The 20,110-nt window shown below is 51.1% G+C and overlaps 2 protein-coding genes across 3 annotated transcripts; one reads left to right on the top strand and one right to left on the bottom strand.

Annotated features, from left to right (window-relative positions):
- Nucleotides 1-589: 589 nt before the first annotated feature.
- On the bottom strand, nt 590-6,108 carry LOC121448308 (kelch-like protein 17). Of its 2 annotated transcripts, XM_041652206.1 has the most exons (12): nt 5,838-6,108; nt 5,045-5,304; nt 4,835-4,956; nt 4,468-4,689; nt 3,864-3,980; nt 3,430-3,643; nt 3,040-3,184; nt 2,788-2,955; nt 2,304-2,392; nt 2,117-2,190; nt 1,723-1,904; nt 590-1,486 (listed from the first exon to the last, which is right to left on the bottom strand). In XM_041652206.1, the coding sequence occupies exons 1-12, from the start codon at nt 5,936-5,938 to the stop codon at nt 1,258-1,260; spliced, it is 1,923 nt and encodes a 640-aa protein (XP_041508140.1). In that variant the 5' UTR covers nt 5,939-6,108; the 3' UTR covers nt 590-1,257. The 2 variants fall into 2 exon arrangements, with proteins under 2 accessions (XP_041508140.1, XP_041508141.1); XM_041652207.1 differs by lacking the exon at nt 3,864-3,980.
- A 1,995-nt stretch (nt 6,109-8,103) lies between these two features.
- Nucleotides 8,104-20,004, top strand: LOC121448668 (nucleolar complex protein 2 homolog). Its single transcript, XM_041652836.1, has 19 exons — nt 8,104-8,245; nt 8,356-8,514; nt 9,346-9,523; nt 9,606-9,734; nt 11,480-11,600; nt 11,687-11,777; nt 11,997-12,075; nt 12,328-12,438; nt 12,886-12,999; nt 13,821-14,009; nt 14,162-14,301; nt 15,221-15,332; nt 16,297-16,410; nt 16,821-16,922; nt 17,949-18,092; nt 18,201-18,314; nt 18,530-18,665; nt 19,379-19,468; nt 19,716-20,004. Exons 1-19 carry the CDS (start codon nt 8,220-8,222, stop codon nt 19,814-19,816), a joined length of 2,250 nt encoding a protein of 749 aa, XP_041508770.1. The 5' UTR covers nt 8,104-8,219; the 3' UTR covers nt 19,817-20,004.
- The last annotated feature ends 106 nt before the right edge of the window (nt 20,005-20,110 follow it).

The following is a 20,110-nucleotide window of genomic DNA, read 5'->3' as shown; positions in this document are numbered from 1 at the left end:
CCTGTGTTCAGACTGTAAGTGCTTGGATGATGGAATTCTATAAGCATAGGGATCCTTCCTCTCAGTTGCCCCGCCCCTGCCAGGGCATATACATCCTGTTTCCACATGAATCCCAGCTGGTCTGAGTCACTGGTGACTGTAGGGGGAGTGTGCTCACTTTCAGCTACTCCATATAAAGGGAGGCCAGAACCCTCCCCCCAGCTTCTCTCCTGCCTGGGCCAACCCCCACCCAGACCCAAGTCAGGGTTCCTAAAGCTTAACCAAATGCAGGAAAGGGGCCACATGCCTCCCAGGTTCTCAAGACAGATAAGATAAAGGGGTCCATCTTTCTCATGCACCCCATAGCCCTAGGGCATAGGAGCCTCAGAACTAGGGTAAACAGACTGTCTCTATCAACAAACAGAGACACCCGTCTCTGCTCCATTTGGATGAAAAAGTGCCATTGTGCAGCCCCAGACATTAATGTAGCTTCTGAGTCTGGCTGCACACTTGCCTATAGACCTTTGTCTTGCTGTCCAGACAAAAGCTAAAGGTGTATAGCGGGCCCACAAGCGGAGGATACAAAAGGGGCCAGAGATGGACATTCAGTCTCAGGCCCATGGAGCCCAAAAAAACATGTTTATTGTTCAAGTTGGCTCATATTGCTGTGTGGGATCTAAGTGCATGTTGTGTGCCCAGTTCCACAGAAGATCCAGAAAAGACATCACACTGTATACACAAGACACGGGGAAGATGTCTGCTTTGTGCCCTTCAGGAACAGTGCCTGGTAGAGACAGATAAGTGCTATGTGCAAAGCGTCGGCCAGGGGCTGCATCTTCTTAGAAAGCCCTGGCCTCTTCTCCTGTTGGGACAGCTGCTCTGCCCCCTACTGTTTGTAAGCCCAGCTATGCTGTTCGTCCTCCCCCAGCGTTCCCTGCTGCTCCAGGAAGGGAGCCAGGAAAGAGGACTCCAAAGGGCTTCTTGGTCCCCACATGCAGGAGAGCTGACACGTGAGAGTAAATGTGTGAACTGGTAGCTGCAGCACTTCTCATCCATCAATAAATAGTGAACCAATAAATTAGTGAGTAAACAAACAGCACACACAAATAAATGAACAATGACGGTGAATACAGAAACCAAGACAGGAGAAACAGGAAATCCCTGGTGGGGTATGTGATCTGCCCTAACACTTGGTGGAGGAGACAGAGGTGGAAGGGCTACCCCATAGGGTTTAAGGCATGTGGGACGCTGCAGGACCTCTGCGCAGTCTGACGTGTGTCAGAGGCTGGTGGAGGACACAGACAGCGTGGGTGAGGACGGCGGTGGGAAGTTGAGCAGCTCCAGCACTGCCACACCCACACTGCTGCGTCTTGTGAACATGCAGGATGCCGCCACCCACTTGTTGGTCCTTGGGTTGTACTTCTCTATGGAGTTGAGGCTGGAGCTGCCATCATTGCCCCCTACAGCGTAGAGCCATCCGTCCATGGCCACCAGGTCATGTGTGCTCCTGGGGGTTGGGTAGGCAAGAGTAAGCCCAAGAGGCAGGTCGTAAGAGACAAACCAAATGAGTGGGGTGCAAATGGAGGAACCACGGGGACAGGGCTAGGAAAGGAGCCCCAGGTGCCCAGGAGGAACCCATGGACCTGCTGCACTGCTGAGGTGCTGTGTACTCCACCCCTGGAGCAAGGCTCCTGGAATAAACCAGACGTAGTGGCAGAACCACCCACCCCTGGCCTTATACACCTGCGGATATTCATGGGTGCCACACTCTCCCAGGCACCAGCCTTGGTGCTATATCTCTCCACTGAGTTGAGGCAGCTTGTGCCATCGTTGCCCCCTGCCACATATAGGGCACCCTCCAGCACTGCCACTCCTGCAGAGCTGCGGCGGCTCAGCATGGAGGCCACAGGTGTCCATGAATTCACCTGTAGAGACAAAGGGACAGGCTGGAGGCAGACCCAACAAAGCACCCACCCCTGCCACAACACAGACTCTACCCTTGGCTGGGTATCTGAGGGTCAGGGGTAGGGTATAGAAAGTAGAACCTTGGATGGAACAGGTGACCAGAAGATGGGATTATGGCCCTCGCCACCCAGCATTTGAGAGGAGGAAACTGGGATAGGGGTGCGTTATGCACCTGGGGCTCGTACTTCTCCACGGTGGCCAGGTGTGATGAGCTGTCATAACCACCCACGGCGTACAGGTTCCCATCTGTGGGAAGGCAATAGACCCACGGAGCTCCTGCAGGTGTAGGGGCTTTGGGGGTGAGTGGGAAGGGGTAGGCAGGAAAGTGGGAACCACAGGAAGCAGGTCCTGTCACCCACCAAGTGTGGCCACACGCACATATCGTCTCCGGGTGCTCATGGCAGCAATGGATGTCCACGTTCCCGTCAGTGGGTCATACCGTTCAGCACTGTGGGCACCAGAATGATGCTATGTTCAACCACAGCAAAGTGACCCTTTCCCAGGACTTGTCCCCCTGCCATCACCCCCCTCCCCCACCCAGGCTGTGGTTGAAATCCTGTGCTGGGCATCACAGACTATGAATGGATAGCAAGGTGTGCTGGGTGGGCACAGGCTACTGGCTGCTTGGACTTGAAGGGACGGACACAGAGAGTCAAAGGAACGGAATGATACCAAGGCCCTACTGATGCTGTGGTCTGAGGTGAAGAGGCCTTGGGGACCAGGTAGCCTAGATTAGGCAGGACCTCACTCTCTTGGTCAGATGTGACTTCAGTGAAGTCAGCCTCATCTGCTGCTGCTGAGCCAACCCTTCAAGGCCACTGGGGCCCTAACCCAAACTACTACCTGTTGAGGCAGGAAGCCCCATCATAGCCGCCGGCTGCATACAGAAGCCCATGCAGGGCAGCTACACCCAGGCAGCTTCGCCTTGTGCCCATGGACACCTCGGGCTGCCATGTGTTTGTCACAGGGTCATAGGACTCCACTGTCGCCAGGTCTGAGGTTCCATCATAGCTAGGAGAAGAACCCGCTACTGATCAAGGATGGCCTGGCAGGCATGTGACAAACCCTTGACCCATGTCCAGCCTCTGTGCTTACCCGCCCACAGCATACAGTCGGTTCCCAATAGCGGCGACTCCTACTCGGGCCCGCCGTGTGGACATGGAGGCCACCACGTGCCAGCGGTCAGTTCGAGTGTCATACGCTTCGCAGTCTCCATGGATGGCAAACAGGCTCCCACCACCTGGAAGTGGGTGGCAGAGTAAAAAAAGGGGCTCAGGAAGGCAGGGCAAGGGGCTCTAGTGCAACCCAAGTGCAAAGCCATGAAGGCTCCAGGGGTGGGAGGAGAGGGGTACTGGGTCACACTGGTGCACCCCATACAATAGGGTCTTTAACACACACAGGTCATAAGTGTAATGGATTTTGTTTGTTCAGAGTTGGGGTAGATGACCTAGGGCAAGAATGGGAAGGAGAAGGGGTTCAGCATACCAACGGCAAAGAGCACAGGACCAGCACCCTCACAGCGACGGGGTCTTGTGCGGCTAGTACCCAGAATACCCCTCTGCTCAGGCAGCAGGTGGAACTTAAGAGCCTCAATGAGCAGATCCTTGCAGTCAGGATGATGCCTCACAAGGCTTTCAGCATCGACGTGGCCCAATAGGAAGTCTCGGCTCAGCAGAGGCAGCCGTACACACTTCATCAGCTAGGGCAGGAGGTGCCAGGTAAGGCAAGACCCTAGGGAATACTTGTCCCAGGGCTAAGACCCACTCAAGTGCCTATAGCACTTGTATGATTAGTATGAGACAGGTGCCTATTATCACCCCAAAGGAGCCCCTGAATGGAAGATGGAAGGAAATATGATTACACCTTAGCCACCTGCATTCCCTCCTAGACACCATGGGAGCTTCAGGACCTGGCCTCACCCTTGGTACATGCTGCCTCCGAGTGTCTACATCATGTTTGACCCAGCTCAGGACTGCACGATAGACATCTTCCTCTGAGGGCACGTTCAGGCTATCACTAGAGACCAATTCCAGGACCTAGGGGTGAAAGGTCCTCAGACCTGACATCTGGGTAGGAGAGGGCCCAGAAAACCATGAAAGTGTTCGAGAGTATCAGACAGTGGGCATGTGCATGTGCACCCACAACACACGCACTTAATGTTCTTAGAGCAGAGGACCAAGCAGAATCAAGATTCGCAGATTTTTGGTTCCAGTAGTGGTGGTGATGGGTAGAGGGGTGAGGGGTGTCCTAGGCCCTGAGTAGACTCAGGTACGTAGAATCAGAGACTGGGGAATTATGGTCCTGGGGTGTAGTAAAAAAAGGAATCTAAGGCAAATAATTGGGTGGAGTCAGAAGATGGTGAGAGGGTTGTGGGGAGATGGGCAGGGAATGGATCATAGGGTGAAACTTCCACCAGAAACTTGAGAATAAGGCTTGCAGAACACTGGCTGCTAGGGTCTGGGCTGGGGCAATGCAGGGTATGGGCTGGGCCCAAACTGGCATGTTACCTGCGTCAGTGGTTACCTGCTTCAGTGGCAACAGCATGAACTCCTCAGTCTTGGCCACATCCACGAAGTGCTGCAGCACGTACCTGTGCGCTGCCTTGAGCAGGTCACTGCATGAATGCGTGTCTGCAAATCCTCGGATGCCCAAGCAGTTGGAGGGGTCAAGCTGGCTCAGGAGGAACTTGCAGCAGGCATCTCGAACACCATTCAACTGTAGAAGGCTGGCAGCTGGGAGCAGAGTCTGGGGCACGAAGATGGGTCAGGCAGGAGGGGCCAGAGGAGCACAGAGTAACTGGAGATCGAGGAGAGGCATGGGGAGGCCAGGCTACACAGATCTAGGGCTGGAAACCCCAGAAGTGTATGGGTGTGGGAATGGCATGCCTCACCTGTACATTCCCCTCGCCCACCACGATCTCAGCTGTGTATGCAAACTGCACCAGTTGGTCTAAGGCCTGCGGGTCAATGTCATGCAGCGTCACATGTGTCTGGCGGCTCTCACTCATTTCATCTGTGAGGACAGTGAGTCAGGCAGCCTGCCCTGGGAGATGTGCAGAGAGCCCCCTAAGGCTGCCCAGACTGAGGTATGTGGTACTTGCTTGTGAACATAGCGTGGAAGTAGGGGCTGCAGGAGGCCAACACCACCTTATGAGCACGGATCTCCTTGGCTGCCACATGCAGGACGATGTCACACAAGAGGCCACGCTGCCGCATGCGACTCATAGCCACAAAAGCGTCATGGTAGTGCCGCTTCGAGTTGTGTGCCACACTGTGACCCTCTCGGCTCAGGAGCTGCATCGCACCTTCCATGGGGGCTGCAGGCCGGGCCTGCCTGGGCCGAGCTCGCTCTGCCTCAGGGCTGCAGGCCACAGGGCTAGGTCAGTGTTTAAGCACTGTGAGGAGCCACTCACCCACCCTTGAGAACTTGGGGCACAGCCAAGGTAGCTGCAGTCTATCCCCAGCAATCCAGTCACCAGGGACCAGTAGTCCATCAAGGACCATCCTGTCACTCACTGACACCTTCCAGGGCTCAAGTTCTCTCTCCTGTCAAGGAACCTCCCTAGAGCCAGAACAGATACTTTTCTAAACATAAGCCTGCTCCCAACTGGCGCTTGCCCCTCTTCCTCTGCTCACTACCTCTCCTAGGGCTCCATGCTCCTCTTCTAGTTCCCCAGAGAAGCAGGCATTTCCCAGGGAGCGTGTCCTCAGCACTCATGGTGAGCGCAGTAGGCGCTGGAAGAGTAGTTGGCCAACGCTGTCCCTCGGAAGTGAATCCTCGGGTCCCACTCACCAGGTTGACCTCACCCGGCCCTGGGAGCAGCCCCTTCTGCCCCATTCTGCAAATTTGCTTGCCGGTCGCCATCCCTCCCTCCATCCTTCCACCCCACTCACGCCGGCGGCTGGGGCGGCGGGGGCGCCTCAGGCCCGGGCCCCGGGCTGCTGTGCTCTGGGCTCTGCGTCCTGCCAGCAGGCCGCTCCCCACGGGGCTGCATAACTTCAGCAGCCAAACCCTCGGCGGACTACTGAACGCAGTGTGACTGATTCGGACCGCAGGAAGACTCCTTGGCCGCAGCGTCCACTCTGGCGCCCGCCCGGCTCCGCAGCCCCTGTTTCTCGGCGCCGCCCGCCCTGCTTCAAGCAAGGTTGCAGGACCTGCCCCCCACAACCCCCCTGTAGATGTCAGCGTTGCGCAGCCAACCTCCCTCCACTAAGGAGCCCCACTCTAAGGAGCTCCCAACCGGCGTCTGGCGCCTGGGTTAGCTTCAAGTTCCGGTATCCCAGCACTCACTTGCTCGATATTGTTGTCGCGCTGGATTCAAGCCCTCGAGTCTTAAGGTCAGGCTTCCCTTTCACAAGCGTGCGGAAAGGTAACTTCTTTCATGCTTCAGCGTTCCTACACATACATATTTGAGCGTTAGATGAACGGGGTCTGCCAGGGTCTGCTAGGTGTTGTGTTATATCCATCGAGATGGATACAGCATTCTTTTTTAAATTTTCATTTATTTATTTATTTATTATGTATACAATATTCTGTCTGTCTGTATGCCTACAGGCCAGAAGAGGGCACCAGACCCCATTACAGATGGTTGTGAGCCATCATGTGGTTGCTGGGAATTGAACTCAGGACCTTTGGAAGAGCAGGCAATGCTCTTAACCACTGAGCCATCTCTCCAGCCCCCACAGCATTCTTTCTTGTCACACTTAGGCTCGCCAAGAAATTAGGTGTCCTCTGACTTAAAAAATAATAATTTATGTGTATGGGTGTTTTGCTTGTTTGTATATTATATAAACTATGTGCGTGCAATGCCTACGGAGACCAGAAGAGAGCATCAGATCTTGTACTCTGTCACAGACAGTTGTGAACCACCCTGTGGATGCTGGGAATTGAACCTGGGTCCTCTGAAAGAGCGGTCTAGTGCTCTTAAGTCCGAGCCATCTCTCCAGCCCCTCATTTGTTTGTTTATTTATTCGAGACGGTCTCTTTGTGTAGCTCTGGCTGTCCTAGAACTCGCTCTGTAGACCAGGCTGGCCTCGAATTCAGAGATTCGCCTGCCTTTGCCTCCTGAGTGCTGAGATTAAAGGCGCGCACCACCATTGCCCGGCCATCCCCTGGATTAAAATTAAAAAAAAAAAAAAATTGGAGGCGGGGGCTGGGCCACACAGAGAAACCCTGTCTAGAAAAAACAAATATTTATTCGTGTGTGTGTGTGTGTGTGTGTGTAGACGGGGTGGGTGGGAGGGAGAGATTGTGATTTTAAATACATCATTCCTATACAGTATTTATGGAGGCCAGAAGAGGACATCATCAGGTTTCTTTAAACTGGAGCTGTAGGTAGTTGTGAGCCACCACGTGGGTGCTGGAAATCGAACCTGGGTCCTCTGCAGAAGTAGCCATGGCTCTTAATTGCTGAGCCATCTCTCCAGCCCCTCTTCTGATTTCTGATGAACTGACTGTGTCTGTGTTGCCTTTTATGCCCGCCTTTGTTTTTAATCTCACTAGAGCCACTTCTTTTTTTTTTAAATAATTTTTAAACTTTTTACATAATAATCCCATTTCCTCCCCTCTCCCCTCCTCCTGCTCCCTCCACCCTCATCCACTCTTCAGAGATGGTGAGGCCTCCCATGGGCAGTCAACAAAGTCAGTCACATTTCATCGAGGCAGGACCAAGGCCCTCCCTCCTGTATGTAGGCTGAGCAAAGTATCCCTTCATAGGAAACGGGCTCCAAAAAGTCAGTTCATGCACTAGGGACAAATACTGGTCCCACTGCCAGCGGCCCCACAAACTGCCCAAGGCGCAGGACTGTCACCCACATTTTCAGTTCTAAGCAGGTTCCCCAGCTGTTGGTCCGGAGTCAGTGAGCTCGGAGCTCATTGCCTCCGGACCAACAGCTTTTGTTATTGATTTCTAAGCACCGTTTGTAAGCCCTGCTGTCAGAGGCACTGCACTGCACACACAGTACAAATAAGCTGAAGGCAGGGCTGTCCGAATTTCCAGCTTTTTGTTTCCCGAGTGGGAACCAATGTTACTGCGTTTTATGGAAGGAATTGCGCTGTGAGTGCCGGTCAGCCTGCACTCCGTGGATTTGTGCAGAAGTTTAGCACACCTGCTGCGCCGAGAGGACGAAGGCAGCCTCCCGCCTGGAGATGCCAGCAGCACCACACGAGAACCCTAAAGCCAACAGCATGGTGAGGCGGGCGGGGCTCGCGAGAGGAAGTGTGGCGGCGCGCGGCATTCTGGGCCCGGAAGAGAGACGCACGCTGCTTTGAACAACATGGCTACGTCGCGTGCTCCCAAGAGGTGAGTTGAGTAACTGGGCTGCCGGACCCCGGCAGGCGCTCGCTCCTAGGGTTCTGTTCCTAAGTGAGGCTGGAGAGCTGGCAGAGGTGGTGACCTGATATAACCCGCAGGCGACTTGAGGAGCTGACAGTAGACGAGTTCTTGGCTTCTGGCTTTGAGTCCGAGTCCGAGTCGGAGCCGGAGGACGTCAGGGAGGTTGCGGCGCGGGAGACGAAAAGGCGAAGAGCTCTCCCTACCCGGGAGCAGCAGGACACGCGCACCCCATCCAGGTGAGAACCTGCCCCACCCCGGCCTCGCCACGGCGGTCTTTGGTTCCGCACTGTTAGCAGAACTGTGGGTCAGCCGTCTCTACGCCGACGTGCGTTGACCGACAGTGTTGAAGGCTTTCTTTTTTTTTTAAACCAAGAAAAACACTTGGTACTGGATAAGCCAGTGGTTATCATGTGTTGGAGAAAACGTGCTATGAGTGGAAGGGAAAACCGGATGTAGCAGGACGTGTTTGCAGGAGTTGGGGACAGAACTTGATATTAAACTGCAAAGGACTTAAAATGGACAGCCTTTGAGGAATTAGAGCGTGGCTGTGGCAGAACAGCAGACCCTGGAAAGTAGCCAGCGATGAGCTCAGAGTGACAGCGAGGGGACCTGATTCTGTAAGATCTCTTAGTAAAATGGGAAGCTGTCTCAGGGTTGAGCAGTGAAATGAAATTCGTCACAGTACAAAAGGGGATCTCGGGTTGTTGTGGGTTGCCCGGAAGTGCACACATGGTTTGGAGGTGTTACTGTAGGGGAGCTAATGACAGTTTACAACAATGGGGTGAGCGTGGTGGGTTCGCGGCTAGTCTGGGAGAGCCCCTATTCTATGCTGAATTTGAAATGATTGTGTCAAAACACTGTCAGAGGTGCTGTGTGTGTTAGTATGGAAGACAGATGAACCTGATGATTTATCTTAGGAAAATTCTCCTGCTTGTCATTGGTATCTACTGTGAAGGGAACATACTAATATGGTCTCATTGAGGCAGCAAGCAAGCTGGCTATGTGGAAGGACAAAAAACTCCTTCCGTTTGGTTTTTCACTGGCCTTACTGACACCCACTTTCTTAGCTCACATAAGGGGTGTGCTTCTGAACACAAAGATCAGCTCTCTCGACTGAAGGACAGAGACCCTGAGTTCTACAAGTTCCTGCAGGAGAATGACCGGAGTCTACTGGAGTTCAATGACTCAGACAGTTCTGAGGAGGAGGAGGAGGAGCAATTCCATTCCCTGCCAGACATGCTGGAGGTGAAACCTGGCAGACCTGGGCGGTGGGGCACCTGTGACTTCTGTACCCTGCTCCAAATCTGTCTTCTTGTATCTGGTACAGGAAGCAAGTGAAACTGAGGAGGATGGAGAAGAGGACGGTGACACATCCCCCAGAGAACTGCAAAGGAAGAAGAATGAGCCTGTACCGGTGACCCTTGCAATGGTGGAGAAGTGGAAGCAGGGGGCCATGGTGAGAGGCAATATAAGCTGGGTGGCTGGATTTCCACAGGCAGGAGTCTCTGTCCTTGCCTCGTTTGAGGTATCATTGTGTAGATGAAAAGAGTGTGTTTCTGGGAACTAGACAGTAAAGGTCTTTCTGAGTGCCAGGGTCTTCCAGCTGCATCTCCTTAGTTACAGTGCATAGTCCTGCCCCCTTTCTTCTTTTTGATCTCTCTGTTAGAATCCTGGCCATTGTGGGGTGGGCATAGAGTTTGTTTCCTTTCCTTTTCTGTTGTTGTAATGGGATATCACATACTGGGCAATTTTTGTTGTTGTAATTTTTATTTACTTAATGTGTATTTCACCTGCATATATGTTGGTGTACCACATGGATAGATAACACGTGGTTGTGAACTACCATGTGGGTGCTGGAAATTGAACCTCGGTCATCTGAAAGAACAGTCAGTACTCTTAACTGCCAAACCATCTCTCCAGCCCCAGACTGGGTAATTTGTAAGGAAACTTAATTGGCTCACATTGCTGGAGGGTTACAGGTCTGAGCATGGTGATGGTCTTTGGTAAAGGCCTCGTGCTGTGATACTTATTCCGATATCTGTGTTCTGGGTTGTTAGATATCAAGCTTAGGAACTTGTACATTCTAGGCCAGTGTGCTATCGTGAGCCCTGTGTCTTTTTTATTTTTAGAGACAGGGTTTCTCTATAACAGCCCTGACTGTCCTGGAACTCTCTTTGTAGACCAGGCTGGCCTCAAACTCACAGAGTTCGAACTCACCTGACTTTGCCTCCCAAGTACTGGGATTAAAGACCCACCACCACTCCCAATTCCTGTCTTTTTTGTTGTTTTGTTTTTGGTTTTTGAGACAGGATCTCATTATGCAGTTCTGGCTGACCTGGAGCTATGTAGATCTGTCTCTGTCTTCTGAGCATGGGGATTAAAGGTGTGTACCACCACACTTGTCTCCTATGTTTGTCTTAAAAGCCTACTAATGCCATTGTAGAGTCCTGAAGCCCATCATTTCATGTACTTCCAAATACCACCATATAAATTTGGATATTAAATTTCTACTACATGAGCTTTTAGGGACATGGTTGGACTTTTAGCATTATTTGTTCACTGGGAAATAGGAAATGAAGTCAGTGTCCTTTCAATAATTTCACATTTAATTTAGAGCTTTTGGGTTTTTTTCAACAAGATATCTCTTTGTGGTCGTGTGTGTCGTTCTCCCCCCCTCCCCCCACAGGGTTTCGCTGTAGTTCTAGAGCCTGTCCTGGCTCTTATAGACCAGGCTAGCCTTGAACTCACAGAGATCCGCCTGCCTCTGCCTCCTGAGTGCTGGAATTAAAGGCGTGTGCCACCACCACCCGGCTAAGATATCTCTTTGTAACCCTGGTGGCTGACTTTGAACAGTTTGGCCTTAAACTTGCAGTAATCTTCATGCCTTTGTTTTTCCAGTGCTGGTATAAATATGAGCTATCATGCTTGCTCTCATGTTGGTTTCTCTGGGGACGGGAGTGGAAAGGGAGAATTCCCATATACTGTCTTGAGCAGATCTGTAATACAGGAGACAGACTGCCTATTCAAGGGGTTATATTTCAATTCCTTTTTGTTGTTGGCTTGTGGTTCAGTGGTCTTAGCCCCACTATTGCCCTTGGCCTGGGATTATCGGTTAGGAACACCTTTTCAACTTGGAACAGGTTCCTGGAGCCAGGTACTGTGTGCTGCTCTCCTAGTGATCTCCATCTCTTGCCCCTTCAGCACCACCTTACTCCCAAGCTGTTCCATGAAGTTGTGCAGGCATTCCGAGCAGCTGTAGCCACCACCCAAGGAGAGCAGGAAGTTACTGAGATTTGCAGGTTCCAGGTCACAGATAGTGCTGGTGAGCTGGGGCGAGGGCACTGTCTTGGGCTCCATTGTAGCACCTTTGTTTGTTAGATGGGTGAATGATACTTTTGTTCCTTTCAGTGTTCAACGCTCTGGTTACTTTCTGCATTAGAGACCTCTTTGGTTGCCTTCAGAAGCTGCTGTTTGGAAAGGCACCAAAGGATAGCAACAGGTGAGGGGGTGAACTCTGGCCAAGCTGGCGGCCTTTTCTAGGGGCGGGTGTTGCTTGCAGGTGTCTGTCTGGGCTGTGCTCAAGAAAGTCCTAGTAAGTCCCTGCATCTACCAGCTGTAAGGAGTGTCTCAGCTTTTGTGTATGGGACCAAGTTATATGCCCTGTACCTGGGCAGACTTGTGTCTGATTGCAGTAATGGGGTGGGTGTGGTCTCTACAGGATGCTGCTGCCATCTAGTAGCCCACTCTGGGGGAAGCTCCGTTTGGATGTCAAAACATACCTGAGTGCAGTTGTACAGGTACTGTTCTGGTGGGTAAAGAATCCCAGGAGGAGCTGGGTGGTGGTGGTGCACATTTTTAATCCCAGCACTTGGGAGGCAGAGATAGGTGGAGCTTAGTGAGTTTGAGGCCAGCCTGGTCACAGAGCAATGCTACACAGAGAAGCTCTGTCTCAAAAAACCAAGGGGAAAAAGAACAGAATCCTCCGAGGCTTGGTCATGCCTGGCAATTTGAAGGAGTTTGGGCCTCACCGTTTTCTTCTGCTTTTTCAGCTGGTAGCCTGTTTGACTGAAGCCACGGTGTCTGCAGCTGTCCTGCAGCATGTCAGCAGCTTGGTTCCTTACTACCTGACTTTCCCTAAGCAGTGCCGAATGTTACTCAAGGTGTGTTAGCCCATCCTGCTGTGTTGTTGTAGCTAGGGGGTGCATATGGCTGCCTTTCTTGTTCTACTTTGGCTAGAGGAGAGACAGCATTTATGCCTATACTTGTTCCTGCTGTTTTCTTTCTTTTTTTTTTTATATTTATTTATTTATTATGTATACAATATTCTGTGTGTATGCCTGCAGGCCAGAAGAGGGCACCAGACCCCATTACAGATGGTTGTGAGCCACCATGTGGTTGCTGGGAATTGAACTCAGGACCTTTGGAAGAGCAAGCAATGCTCTTAACCTCTGAGCCATCTCTCCAGCCCCCTCCTGCTGTTTTCTTTATACCCCACCAAGGGTCAGGGCAGCATACCTTAGTAATGTGAGACTAGGCTCCACTGAGGCATGCCAGCTAGTAATGGAGGGTCCTAGGCCAGGAAAGGCGATGGTGTATCTCTTTTTCAGAGGATGGTGGTTCTGTGGAGCACGGGTGAAGAATCTCTGCGGGTCCTGGCCTTCCTGGTACTCATTAGAGTTTGCCGGCACAAGAAGGAATCCTTCCTTGGTCCCATCCTGAAGGTAGAGTGGGTCTTCTATCTGTTCATTAAGGTCTGTGTTGGGAATAAGCCTGAGTGCCTGGCAGACAGTCTTAAACCTGACACCAGACTCTGGGCTGATCACAGCTTTCTTACCAAGAAAATAGAATGGTGATGGGAACAGGAATTGAAGGTCTTTTGGGTTCTGCCTGGACTCTGATACACTAACTGGGAGCATTAGGAGAGGCAGGGGGACTTTTTTCCCCCAGAGATGAGATAGTTGTAGCTGGAAAATAGGATTAGATCTGACCAGAATCAGACCCTGCTGTCCAGCTCAAAGACCAGGGTGGCCCTCCTGCACATGGAGATCCCCTGAAGTCCCCAGTGTACAGACTTAGCATGAAGCAGAACATATCCTCTATTTCCTAGGTCTTTTTTTTTTTTTTTTGATTTTTCGAGACAGGGTTTCTCCGTAGCTTTTGGTTCCTGTCCTGGAACTAGCTCTTATAGACCAGGCTGGCCTCGAACTCACAGAGATCCGCCTGCCTCTGCCTCCCGAGCGCTGGGATTAAAGGCGTGCGCCACCACCGCCCGGCTATTTCCTAGGTCTTTAGTCCTGTTCTTGCCTATTCCTCAGCTTACTTCTCTCTTACACACCTTCCTCTCTTCTGAATATCTTAGTTTATATTCCTGAGGCTGGTGGGTGCAAGGGTGTATGCTGAGAAACATCAGAGTCTGGGAGTGCTGGGAACATACAGGAAAGGAGTCGGCAGCTAAGTGGTCAGGCTGTTTGGGATAGCAGTTCTGGTGGAAAGTCAGAGCAGTGGTTGCTCAGGTGTGTCTTGTCTTTGGTTTGTCTGTCAGCAAATGTACATCATGTATGTGAGAAACTGCAAGTTCACGTCTCCTAGTACCCTGCCCCTCATAAGCTTCATGCAGCGGACACTGACCGAACTGCTTGCCCTGGACCCCAGCGTCTCCTATCAACACGCCTTTCTTTACATTCGCCAGCTTGCAGTCCACTTGCGTAATGCCATGACCACAGGCAAGAAGGTACATAGTCAGGCCCTTCCAAACTAGTAGCCCCCTGGGGTACGCTGGATGCCACCTTCTATGAGGTAAATAGTTCATCTCATCTGGGGAGATGCTTTGGGTGATTCTGGCAGGGAAGAATGGGCCTTAAAGTTGGACTCCATTTTCACCAGGAGACATACCAGTCTGTGTACAACTGGCAGTATGTGCACTGCCTCTACTTATGGTGCCGAGTCCTGAGTACCCTTGGTTCCAGCGAGGTTCTACAGCCCCTAATCTACCCGCTCTCACAGATCATCATTGGCTGCATCAAGTGAGTTCAAGGGCGGGTCTGTGTTAGATTGTCCTGGGGGTTGGGAGCAGTGCTCTTGGTATAGGGTAGAGGTTTCTAATTGGTCAGCTTCAGTGGGTCACATTATACAAAGAATTTTTTGGGGGCAGGCAGACCTTAAATATTAGAGCCTTTGTGTCTGGGTTTTGGTGGTTTCTTCTCCTTTTTTTTTTTTTTTTTTCCTGAGACAGGGTTTCTCTGTCGCTTTGGAGCCTGTCCTGGAACTAGCTCTTGTAGCCCAGGCTAGCCTCAAATTCACAGAGATCCGCCTGCCTCTGCCTCCCGAGTACTGGGATTAAAGGTGTGTGCCACCACCACCTGGCAGGTTTTGGTGATTTCTGTGGAAGGGTCTGAAAAGATGAACTGGTTGTAGATTTTAGGCAGTCAACCTTCACTTAGGTAAGTAGGTTAGCTGCCCACAATGCAACACCCATGTATTCCCAGGCCTGCTTGGGCTCCTGTGCATTCAGATCTATTTCTTAGAGCTTTTGGTATGCTGTGAATATGCTGTATACTGCTCTGGCCAGGAGGGGGCCTCTGTGTCCTCTTGAACTTTCTTCTGGACACTGAAGACCAGGCTAGGAAGGGAAAGGGGAAGGTGGTGCAAAAAAAGAAACTCAAGCAGAGGGTGGAGAAGAAACGGAGGCAGGGGTGAATGAAACTAAGTTAAAGCTGGTGGTGTCTCTCAGTCCCTTAGCTGAGCAGTGGGGCAGTACCCAAGTCCAAGCATTTTGCGGGGTTTGGTGACTAAAAATTATTATTCCTCATGGATACTACCCTGAGTACTTACCCTGGAGGGGTGACTGTGACCCTCCTGTATTTGGAGCTTGTGAATAGGGAGCGATCAGAAGCGGTGGGCAGCCGATGCTGGTGACTAGGATCCTGCTCTTTGTTGTTTCAGGTTGTTGCCCACTGCCCGTTTCTATCCATTGCGCATGCATTGTGTGCGTGCCCTGACGCTGCTGTCCCAGGCCATCGGCACCTTTATCCCTGTTCTGCCCTTCATTCTCGAGGTGACTGTGCTAGGCACGACTTGGGTTGGGTTCACAAATGTTTCTTGGAAACCATTTCTCCTCTGAGTCTGCCAGTTGTGCCAGTACAGATTTCGACTGTAACCCTGTGGTCCCTTTGCCTTGGCAGTCATTGCAGATCTCCTGCATTTAGTCCATCAGAGTCTCAGACTTACATGACGCCTTTCTTGTTTTCCTGGATAGCCCTCATTCTGACCTCTACTTTGGTTCACTGTACCTGGCTTTGGGCTCTTCACACTAGATGCAGGTTTCCTGAGAAAGTGAACCACAAAGGTTGAAATCAAGCTCTCTGCCCTCAGGGTATCACTGTCTGTTCTTTACCTTGTGGGTAGGATAAAAGGGGGTATCGAGACCAGCCCTATATATTAGTCAGCACCTTTTGCTCAGATTAGAGAACCGGCATTTCCCACCCCCAGTTGTCATTATGTGTAGCTGATGCAGCTGCCAGCAGCATTCTGTTGTACGAGTTCTCTTGTCAGGGGCTTTAGAACTTTCTCTCTGTATGCTTTTTCATGTACCTTGTGCCTTCTTGATTTACCTGCTCTGCGTGTGGGGTCTCCTAGTAACTGGGGAGGTATCTTTGGCTCAAGAGGCCATGCTAGGTTCCCACTATCCTCCTTTCTTGGGAAGGTCAAAGTCCATAGCCTACAAAGACTAGTGAGGTGTGGGATACACAGTCCCTCCCCTGAGACCTGTTTCTGTATCTCTTTGTTGCTAGTTGTACCCACAGTGCCTGGCATGCAGCTACTTCAGGCCCAGGCCTGTATACCCACTACCTCCAAAGGTGGTTCAGTGTACATAGGAGTCCTATGGTTGCCTGTCAAGAGGCTCAGGGCTCTGGAAAGTGGACAGGGTCTGGAGGCACCTGTGGGCTTTGAGGCTGTCTTTAGTTGTACATCCTTGTCTTGAGGGATTTCATTGTGTTGGACTGAAACCCTGTGGATAGATTTTCCAGCAGGTGGACTTCAATAGGCGTCCAGGCCGCATGAGCTCCAAGCCCATCAACTTCTCTGTGATCTTGAAACTGTCCAGTACCAACCTGCAGGAGAAGGCATACCGGGTGAGGCTGGCTGAAGGACTTCTGGGAAAGGCCTGAGGCTTTCTTTTAGTTGGCTCACAAGGACTTTAGAAGCTACTGAAGTACAAGGAAGGGGTTACCATTGTGCAGCATTTGTGATTTCTTTTGAGACAGGATCTCTCTATTATGTAGTCCTTGTCTTCCTGGAACTTACTATATAGATTAGGCTGGCCTTGGACTCAGAGAGATCCACCTCTCAAGAATGGGGATTGAGGGGTTTCTGTAGTCATAGATCAATGGTTCTGTAATCCTAGGCCCTGTGAATCTGAGTGTGTCTTGGGAAGGCTCTGAGTACCGTTTTATAGCTCCCATCTTAGAGATTGAGCAGGGTGAAATATAAGATCATGGACTTCAGGGTTCCACCATCTGATGAGATTGTGCCACCCCCTCAGGATGGCCTTCTGGAACAGCTATATGACCTTATCCTGGAATATCTGCACAGCCAGGCCCATTGCATTGCCTTCCCAGAGTTGGTGCTGCCCACTGTCCTACAGGTATGTGCTCAACACCTGACTCCCACTTCCCTGGCCTTGGCATCCTCTTTGTGGCTAAATTGGACAATCTCTTAGTAGCTTTGTCTTCATTGTATAGAAGAACAAAAGGGATGCTTCCTTGTTCTAGTTCTACAAGACCAGAAACAAAATCATGCTTTTCCAGCTGCCTGGCAGCCAGATCCATCGGGGTCATTACAAGGGAAAATGGTCATTTGGCTTGGTAGTTTGAAGAGGTTCTCTCTGGGGACTGTGGAGTTAACTTGTTTGTGAAGGATTGGGCCAGACCTGGGTAACTTAACCAGGATCTCAAGAATTTATAGGCCCTCCTCCAGCCTGCCTGGAGCCTATCGTGGTCCAGGGCTACCTGTGGAAGTCTAAAGCCTGGGTTGGTCTGGGGGTAAAATGTAGTTCTCCCTCTTTTCAGCTCTTTTTGTGCCCCTCATGAGAGTCTTGTTTGTTCTCTGCTCAGCTGTTTCCATCTTAGGCATTTCTCATAGGAGGGAGCTGTTGCTGGCAGGGGATTAGCTCTATTACTCATGGGCTTGTTGGGGTGGTGTGCTGCTCATACTGAGCTATACCTGGCTCAGGCTCCTATAGACACGGGTACATGTGTGAAGGCAGAAGTTACATGTACAGCTGTATACATGTGCTTGGTTACTGTTGGTTGTATAATGTGGCAGTGGCCTCCCCCATGTTGTCTTTGCTGGTGATGTCAGGTAGTCAGGATACCTTTATTTTTGTGCTAAAGGTCGTAGGTATATGGTCGGGTTCAGCAGATGTTTTTCAGTTAAGATCCAAATAGCAAAACAGTTTATGGTTTTGTCTTCTCACAGCTCTTCTCAGGCTGCTGCAAGAGTACATGAGTAAAGGAGCAAGGCCTTATGCCTGTGAGACCTAGTTAGAAGATTGGCAGTAGGCCCTCAAGTCTCCTTGTGATTGCCACATGGCTTTTCCACTGTCTGGACCCCTTCTGGGGTGGGGAGAAGTCCTGTCGCTGGAGCTGAACTTCACCCTTCCTTTCTGCAGCTGAAATCTTTTCTCCGGGAGTGCAAAGTAGCTAACTACTGCCGGCAGGTGCGCCAGCTGCTGGAGAAGGTGCAAGAGAACGCAGAACATATCCGAAGCCTTCGCCAGAGAGTGACCTTCAGTGTTTCTGACCACCTGGCAGTGGTGGGTTGGGACTTGGCATCTGGACTGCCTGAGGTCACCAGTTAGGGTGTGGTAGATGTTTGAGGATTTTCCAAGATGAGCATGGCCTTGAATTTACCCAATCCTTAGGATGCTTGGGAGAAGCAGGCCCGCGAAGAGGGGACCCCTCTCACCAGGTACTACAGCCACTGGAGGAAGCTGAGGGACCGTGAGATCCAGCTGGAGATCAGTGGCAAAGAACGGGTATGGCTGGGATCTGGGAAGTTGACCTAGTAGAAAGTGGCCAGGCAGGTTACTTGTAAAGGGGTCTAGGCTGAAGGAGTGAAGTTTGGGACAGTGAGTTTGAGTGCAGCCTGGCTGTGGGTGGCACCCAAGGGGGGGCTGATGTGAGTTAAGCTCTGCTCAGTTCTCTGTGCTTCTCCCTCCCCAATCTGTTTTTCTGTTTCTGATCCTTGAAGCTAGAAGACCTGAACTTCCCAGAGATCAAGAGGCGGAGAGTGGAAGACAGGAAGGATGAAGATAGGAAGGAATTAAAAGACCTGTTTGAGTTGGACAGTTCTGAGGGAGAGGACAGCACAGACTTCTCTCAGAGAGGTAAGGCCTGAGGTGGGAGTCCTTAAGAGCTGTGGGTCAGTGGAGGTATTTCATGGCTGGCTGGCTGGCTGGCTGGCACACTGTTTTTTGTTATTTTGTTTTGTTTTAAATTTTTATGTCTATGTGTGTTTTGCTTACATGTATGTCTGTGTATAACATGTGTGCCTGGTGCCCATGGAGGTCAGAAGAAAGTGTTAGATCCTCTGGGACTGGAGTTAGACACAGTCGTGAGCCACCATGTGGGTGCTGGGAGTCAAACCCAGGTCTTTAAACCAATGAGCTGTCTCTCTAGCCTTCATACCTGTTTCTTTTTCCTCTCTCTCTCTCTCTCTCTCTCTCTCTCTCTCTCTCTCTCTCTTTCACACACACACACATATAAAATTTGAGTCAGGGTTTCTCTGTGTAGTCTTTGCTATCCTGGAACTTGTGCTGTAGTCCAGACTAGCATTAAACTCACAGAGATCTGCCTGTCTCTGCCTCCCAAGTGCTGGGATTCAAGGCGTGCACCACCACTGTCCTATCTACACCTGTTTCTTATACCACTCATTGGTGCCTTCCTTCTGTTTGAGCTGGGGATTCATTATTGGTAATTGCCACCATGCTGGGGCCTCCATATGGGTAACAGAAAGGGCTAGTGGTCCTCTTGCTGCTGCTGAGACCTGTGGCCCTAGTGGGTGTCTGTTGTGTGTGTGCACATGATTCTTTATCTACAGGAATACCCGGGCTCCTGGGAGCTCACCAAGCAGTGGAAGAGGAAGACCAGGAGGAAGATGACGAAGAAGTGGGTGCCAGCAGTTCAGAGGGTAAGTTGTTTCTGTTGTGAAACAGACTGGCCCTACAGTCTGTCTGGAAGTGAAGCCTGAGAAGACCTAAGCCAGGTCTGTGCCCCTCCCTGGGGTACCAGTTATTCTATACTCAAAAGACTCTGACTGCAAGCTATAGCACACTGATAAATTTAATTAATTAATTTAATTAGTAATGAATAAGTAATTACTAAGGCTGGCTTCTTCATGATATAGCAGAATGTACATACTTCTTCTTTCTCTGTAGATGGAGACCCGGACACAGGGGTGGACCCAAGTGAACTGTGGCAGCTGGCTCAGGGACCACAGGATGAGCTGGAGGATCTTCAGCTTTCGGAAGAGGACTGAGGGCCTCCTGACAAGTCTTGGAGGCTTGAGGCCAACAATTGTGCAGCAAGAAGGCAGTAGACAGGGCTTTATTGTTAGAGCGCAACAGAACAAGTGTGCTAAGCACACATTTAGACCCTGAAAGGGAACTGGTTCTGCATAACCTTCTGTTGCCCTAGCAGGAGGCTGACCCTGACCTGCAGAGTAGTCCCTGTTCAGAGGGGGGGGGGGGAGGGAGGCTCCATGGCCTCTTTACTTTATCTGTCTTTGGTTTGTCTGCAGACCTCTACAGTTACTCCTAGAAGGTCTTTGTAA

Source organism: Microtus oregoni, unplaced genomic scaffold, assembly GCF_018167655.1.
Source record: "Microtus oregoni isolate MIOR12 unplaced genomic scaffold, Mior012 000005F_ref0000423, whole genome shotgun sequence".
NCBI lineage: Eukaryota > Metazoa > Chordata > Mammalia > Rodentia > Cricetidae > Microtus > Microtus oregoni.
This window is presented reverse-complemented; position numbering and strand designations above follow the sequence as displayed.